At 43.5% G+C, this 6,916-nt stretch overlaps 1 protein-coding gene across 1 annotated transcript; it reads left to right on the top strand.

Moving 5' to 3' along the window:
- Nucleotides 1-1,769: 1,769 nt before the first annotated feature.
- Nucleotides 1,770-5,702, top strand: LOC102745399 (tripartite motif-containing protein 43-like; the record flags this gene model as incomplete). Its single annotated transcript, XM_081809600.1, has 6 exons — nucleotides 1,770-2,184; nucleotides 2,827-2,922; nucleotides 3,884-3,897; nucleotides 4,326-4,392; nucleotides 5,064-5,086; nucleotides 5,605-5,702. Coding segments are annotated over 6 exons (713 nt in total), but the record flags the coding sequence as incomplete, so codon positions are not given.
- Nucleotides 5,703-6,916: the final 1,214 nt, after the last annotated feature.

Raw genomic sequence — 6,916 nt, forward strand, 5'->3', positions numbered from 1 at the left:
CCCAGTAATGTTTGCCGCTGCTAAAGCAGGGTTCTCCCCATGATGCAAAGTAGTCAGATGTTCCAGGAATCAAGGATGCATACAGATGGTCACGGTCATACCTCAAACTTCTCGCGTCTTCAAATAGCCTCGTATCGTGATTGGTTATTACCCTGCTGAATGTCACATTGACTGTCAAAAGGAAAATTCCAGTCAAAACAGACTCCCTGACCCAAACAGATCTCCTCAAATGTCATCACAGCAAGGGCCAGGGATTTCACAACAGGGAGATCCGTTTGGAGATTAGCCAGCATGTTAAGTCAATCCTTTCCTCTGGTTTGAAGAAATCTCATCATGCATCAGAACACCCATTCTGAAGACCTCTGAAATGTTGCCACTTGGAAGAAATGGGTGTGGTCTTTGGAGACTCACTATAAGGAGATCCAAGGGGCCAGGTTCATTCTCCTCCACAACTGGGAGTGTGTTTGGAGCTCAACTGGCTGTGGAGACCTCTGAAAACTCCCTCTTGGAAGCCCTGATCATCCAGCTGCCATCCTTCCATCACTTCTACCACAAGCATCTGTGAGACCGTAGACTTGGCCTCCAGGTGAGTATATAAGGTACCAGTAGGGGGTTGGAGGTTTCAACAGACTTTCCTAAAGGAAAACAAACCAGATTTCTGAGTTTTACCTGATGGGCAAACTGAGGTGGAATCTGTGAAATGATGTTGTTTGCCTACTTAGAGCCAAAGTGATTCCATCCTTGTTCTGTTAGCCTGTCTCATTATGTGTGTTAATATGGAGTTAATATGAAGGTTAATTTTATTTCTCTTATTTTATGCAGCCCTTAGTGTTTCCTGCATCTTAGAAAGGCTCAGAAAATAGTTGCCAAGCTGTATCTATCTTGTAGTTTTGTACTTGGGTGAATGCTAAAAATGGTTTTAGGAATGTTTGATTTGACTTGGAGTGTATATGATGGTCTACTGTAAGAGTGGTGCATGCCTGGATTCCCAAAAGGCAATAGTTCTAACCTCATTACAACTTATGACAAATTGAAGGGGTGCTTGGCAATAATTTTAAAGACCTACAAGAGATAGGCATTGTTTAATTTGCCATTTGTTTCATTAGAGTGGTATAGATAACAAAAATTGGTGGGGGGCAAGTTCCACAACATGGTTACTGATGAAGGTTGATTCTGTTTAGGATTGTGCCCCTCTCAACAATGTTCTATTCCTCTTCATTAACTTAACCTATTCAGAAATCGTGGAAAGACAGTTTTGGGGTGTGGATTCTGATTGAGATAAAAAAGGACATGCCAGGAGAAATGCCTGGAAATTATTTGAGGTAATAGAAATACAGGCTTAGTCAGATAGCCTGCACTAAATCAATGATGGCAGTGAGCATTACCATTGATTTTTGTGGGTTTGGGAAGTGGAGGGGGCATTTGGTACCTGCCACCTGGGGGTACAAATTTGGTCAAATTCCTCCATCTCCAGCTCTTTGGAGGAAAGTGAGACCCTCAGCAAGACTGGGGCACTCTCTTCCTTTTAATGCAGGAGAAAAGGATGGGGAGCTGGAAGTGAATGGTGTTGGCTAGGCAGCTAAGAAAATTTTCTGTAGATCTTAGAGATCTCTTGTGGCTTGGCTTTTCATTTTGTGTCCTCTGCAAAATCAAGCCTATTCTGCTCAAGATCCAGTGTGTTATGGAGTCACCGCCTGAATCACATTTTGCTTAGGCCTCTGTATTTCCCTAGGGCAGTGGAATAAATACATCTAATTCTCTTCCCTCAGAAACCTGGACTCGGCCTTACCAGAACCCGTCCAGAAAGAATTCATCTGCCCTGTCTGCCTGAATACCTTTACAGACCCAGTGACTATATGCTGTGGGCACAGCTTCTGTAGATCCTTTCTCTACCTTTTCTGGGAGGCAGCTGAAATCCCTTACCAATGTCCTGTATGCTGTGAACCATCCCAGCAGAGAGAGTACAAAACCAACATTGTTCTTAAGAATCTAGTGTACATTGCCAGGAAAGCCAATCTGAGGGAATTCTTGCTCTCTGAGGAACAGATGTGTGGGACCCACAAAGAGACAAAGATGATCTTCTGTAGAGAGGAAGAGAGCCTGCTCTGTTGGCTCTGTTCTGACTCCCCAGAGCACAAGGCTCACAGACACTATTCTATTGAAGAGGCTATTGAAGAACAGCGGGTAAGTGATGGCTCTGGGAGCACTTTGAAAGGTGGAGACAGGATGGTTAAGGGATTGTAAGGACATGAGGAGCATGAGGGTTCCTGAGTCCTCTCATGAATGCCAGGTATTAGGTACCAATGATGAGACTGTGAAGACACCAGTCTACTACTCTTCATGGGAGGGTGATTAAGTTAATGATCATGATTTAACTGACAAGACAGAAGGCATCATGCCCAAGGCACTGCAAAGCCCTCCTCTTGAGAAAGAGCCACTGGCTATGAAAACTTCAAAAGTACAGAAAGGGTTTTTATAGGCTACATATTTCCCAGCAGTGGACACAGGTGGGATAAAGTGCATTGGAATGAGCAGGGGACAAGCATCGCTAGAAGCATATTGGGATGCAAGATGCCACAGGTTCTGAAAAGTGGCTGTGCTAAGTAAAATGCTGACCATGTCTGCATGCAGATGACATGACATTGTGTGGTTCTACAGTTTGATCTAAAATTTGATCACTAGCGAGGGCAAATGGGCAAATGTGATGATCCTTCTCTCCTTGAAGTACATTTATCTAGTGTCCCTCGATTATTCTTTCCACCATTGGAGTTCTGAAACTGAAATGTAGTTGCTGCCCTGGTGCTAAAATCCATAGCTCTTTTACAGGAAAAGCTCTCTGACGAGATGAGATCTTTATGGGAAAAGATCCAAGGAATCCAGGAGAGTCTCAATAAATATGGCAGAATGACTGTGCCTTCGATGGTAAGTATGAGAGTGTATTTCCCTCTCAATCAGGTTGAGACAGATGATGGAGGAACTTAGCCATTAGGAACTTGAGCTAAATCATCATGTGTCATGAAATTCTATGAAGGGGTTGAGCAGTGGGAGAAATGATCCAGCCATCGATTCAGTGGAAGGTGGCATGCCTCTTAGGATTCTTAGAGTCTACTATACCACTAACTACCAAAAAACCATGAGAAGAATGTGCAACAAGTGCTAAGATGGGCAGCACAGAGCATGATCTGGACCAATTCAGTAGCCATTATTCAGGCTCCGAGGACAAATTCCTCAGGGTGAAGGCCAATCCGAGTTCTCAAGGTCAAGTAGATGTGAAAAATCCACAGATATTTCAGGCAGAGATTTTTGTATGTCAAACATTTTAGGGAATAAAGAGCATATCCTTGGAAACTGAGGGTATTTCCATCTGATTCCTCCAGTGAGTCCAGGGATAGAAAGGAAACCTGAACAGCAATTTAACAAGTGTGTCCCTCATGGTGAAAACTGATAGTACGGGAGATAGAGAACGATAGAGGTTCAAATAGGAGAAAATGTAACACGTTTAAAAAAATAAAATAAGCCAAGGAAAAGGAGGACTGGAAAGGCTGAGATGCAGAGAGTGACCCCATAAATCCCGGGTGGAAAGATGCAAAAGAGTAAGGATTAGTGTCCTTGAAAAGAATATGGAAGATGCCCTCCTAACAGAAGATAGGGCCATGAGGATGGACATCCATTTTGAAGGCAGGTGGTGAGGATTTTAGGAAGATCCTTTCTGGGGGCTTCTAATCCTGCAACATTGTCATGAAGGAAGAGAGAAATGCCAGGCTGTGGAGGAGGGAGGTTTGAGACTGGAAATAAATTTCCTAAGGTAACCCAGAAAACAGAATATTGCACATAATGATTTGAGTCACTCATACGTTTCAGTGGCTTGCCTGTGGTCTTTCAGGTTGGAGAAGATGGGTATGAAAGATATCAATGACAAGCTTTTCTCCAATTTCAGGAACTCATGAGGTGGATGCGAGTGGTTTGAGGGAATGTGTGGGTTTGGCTCTTGGAATAGTTTTGAAAGGATGGAAAACAAATGGAGAGAGGAATGAATGGTTTCTGAGAAGTGGAAGTTCATGAATTTAGGATGTATGGAGCCCAGAGGCAGAGTACACTGGTTGCTGCTTAAGTGGCCAGGGATGAGACTGACCTGAGTATTCAGTCTACTTAACCCATGTCCTTGCAGTGTTTTGTGACTCAACATGAAAACGTCATTCCTGCTCATGAGACACCGTGTCCAGTTCTCAGAGAGGAAAATGAAACTTTAGAAAGCCTTCGAGAAGAAGGCAATGAGATTGTGAGCAATTCTTGAGGAATCAAGGTCATCTGACCAATTGTATGAGCTCCCTACGAGAAATGTACATGGAGCTGGTGGCTATGTGCCAAAAGCCAGATGGGGAGCTCCTCCAGGTAAGAACTGTGGCTCACCTTTGACTTCCATGCTTTACTGCTTAGCAAAGATGTATTCTTCCATGTCTTGCCCCTCTGGCGGGTGTCTCTCCTGATTGGGAATAGTCTAGATCAACTGCAACTCCTATTCTAGCCATGAACAAGGAAGCCTTATGAGACTCATTAGGGAGAGTCCCCAGGGAATAGTCCCTTCTCAATTTCTTTAATTGAGCTTGCTTCTCCAAGACCCAGAAAGACACAACTTACTCAGTGGACATCCAATTTCTTGTCTCCAATTGGGAAGGAAGTATGGGGAAATTTGGGAAAAGCTCACCTACTTCCTGCTTCGGTAGGGAAGTCCTAGGTTTGAATTGCCCTTAATTTGGGACATACCACCCTTGGGGGACAAACCCAGGAAAGGCTACTTTGCAGACAGCTGAGGGTTGCAGCATTGCACAGTTGGTACTTTTGTCCTCTCTTTACACTCAGTGTTCTAAATTCATCCAGAATTTCCATTCTGTCCATCTGTTATAGTGGGATTATCTTTAGGGAAGAAAAGGAAAAAGGGTTAGCATGACAGTGTGTGTGGGGTGGTGGTGGTGATTAGTACTTTTCCTGATATTTCCCAAACCCAAAGACTGGCAGAATGACCTATGCTTGAAGTCTTAAGTTTCTCTTTTTTTTCTTGACAGGAATTAGGAGACACTTTGGCAAGGTGAGTTTGGACATCCATGCTACCTAGGGCAGGGTGAAGGCTGTGGAAGAGCTCAAGCTCTGCACTTCTATCCAAGCAAAGACAGCATTGCTGGACTATACCCAGTTGCTTATGTATGCCCATGTTTGTGCATGTTTTGCTGAATATGATTTCCTGTGCCCCTTGATCAGAAGTTAGACTTCTTTTATCCTCGTGGCTGAGTGAAGTGCTCAATACAGAAGTTTCTAGAACCAGCTATGTGGTTTTAGATTCACAGTTGTATACCTATCGGAAGCAGAAAGACTAATTTTCCCAGTGATTTGGTGAGAGAGGCAAGAGCACCTAGGAGAGATTGGGGTGGGCAGAAGCAGGCAAAGAAGAAAAGTGGTTCCCCAAGAATAACACAGTCCTATCCCATGATTGTGGAGGAAAGGATTCTGATAAAGAATGGTTGGCTAAAGGGTGCTGACTTTGTCAACCACTGTGTTTCTAAGAAGTCTCAGGCACCAGAAAGATTAAGCTCATCTTCCTCCTTACAGGATGAAGAGAAATCAGCCAAACCTACCTCCATGTGGGCAGCCACAACTCAGGGCACGACCCATAATGGGGCTGGCGGACAGGCTCAACAGCTTCCTAGGTGAGTGTCAGCCCCACAGTCCCACTGGTGAGACCACGATGTCAGGTCCTTCAATCATGGTTTTCTGTGGGCCGTCTTTTAAAGAGAAACCAGAGTAGCTGTGCATATGTCAATATGTGGTTCAGGCCCTACTAACTTATACATTTGATAGATTACTTAAGTAATGGGAAAGCGAGTGTGTTCCAGAAGAGGGCACCCTGAGCCCTAGAAACTATCATATGCAGTGTCACTTGTTCACCCAGTCATAGAAAAGTAGATGTGAATTCAAGACCCTCCAGTTTCAAAGGAAGTACAGTCAGTTAGTCTTTGAAAATCTTTTTGGTTTAAAAAGTTTCCTAGTAAATTGCATTAGTTTCCATTTGTGCAATGAGGAAAAATGCATAAGCATAAAATCATGCCTCAAGGCAGAATTCAAGAATTTATGAAAAATGGCAATAAAGCAAATTGGTGGTTGGTGAGGTCATACCATACAGATCTCTATGATAAACTTAAACCCAGAGGTTTAATTTAGCAGAGAGGAAGAGGAGACCTCAGGTAGAAGCAGATATCCTAGGCAGAACATTTGTAGGAAGCCACATCTAGGAAGTCATCTTTAGGTTTTCCTCTTCAGTGTCAACGTGCGTAACTAGAATGTAGTGATATTCTGATGAAGGGATACCACCATTTATCCAGTCTAAAGTGTAATTTTGCCTTAGTTCCCTCAGAAGGGGTGGTGGAGCAAAGTTATATTGCTGTGGGCTTGAAGACGATGCATAGATGGGCAGATTTTCCTGTGTTGTGCAAAGTAACCAGCCAGAAGTCCATATGACCTTCTTCATGATCTCTAAATTTTTAGGAAGGTTTTGTTTTGTGGTTTTTTTTTTTTTCCATTTTAAGAAGGTATTTGTCCGTTGGCAACATCTGGATCCAAAGTTCTGCAGTCAGAACTGCCTTTCTAATGTTGGAATGTTGTTTTCGGTGAGACTGTAGATAGACCTTCTTTCTTCTGTCAGGGGCCATTGCATTGTTCCCATTGGTTTTGACTGGAATTTTCCTTTTGACAGTCAATGTGACATTCAGCAGGGTAATAACCAATCACGATACGAGGCTATTTGAAGACGCGAGAAGTTTGAGGTATGACCGTGACCATCTGTATGCATCCTTGATTCCTGGAACATCTGACTACTTTGCATCATGGGGAGAACCCTGCTTTAGCAGCGGCAAACATTACTGGG

This window comes from Leptonychotes weddellii, unplaced genomic scaffold, assembly GCF_054177405.1.
Source record: "Leptonychotes weddellii isolate Sample4059 unplaced genomic scaffold, ASM5417740v2 HiC_scaffold_11279, whole genome shotgun sequence".
Classification (NCBI taxonomy): Eukaryota; Metazoa; Chordata; class Mammalia; order Carnivora; family Phocidae; genus Leptonychotes; species Leptonychotes weddellii.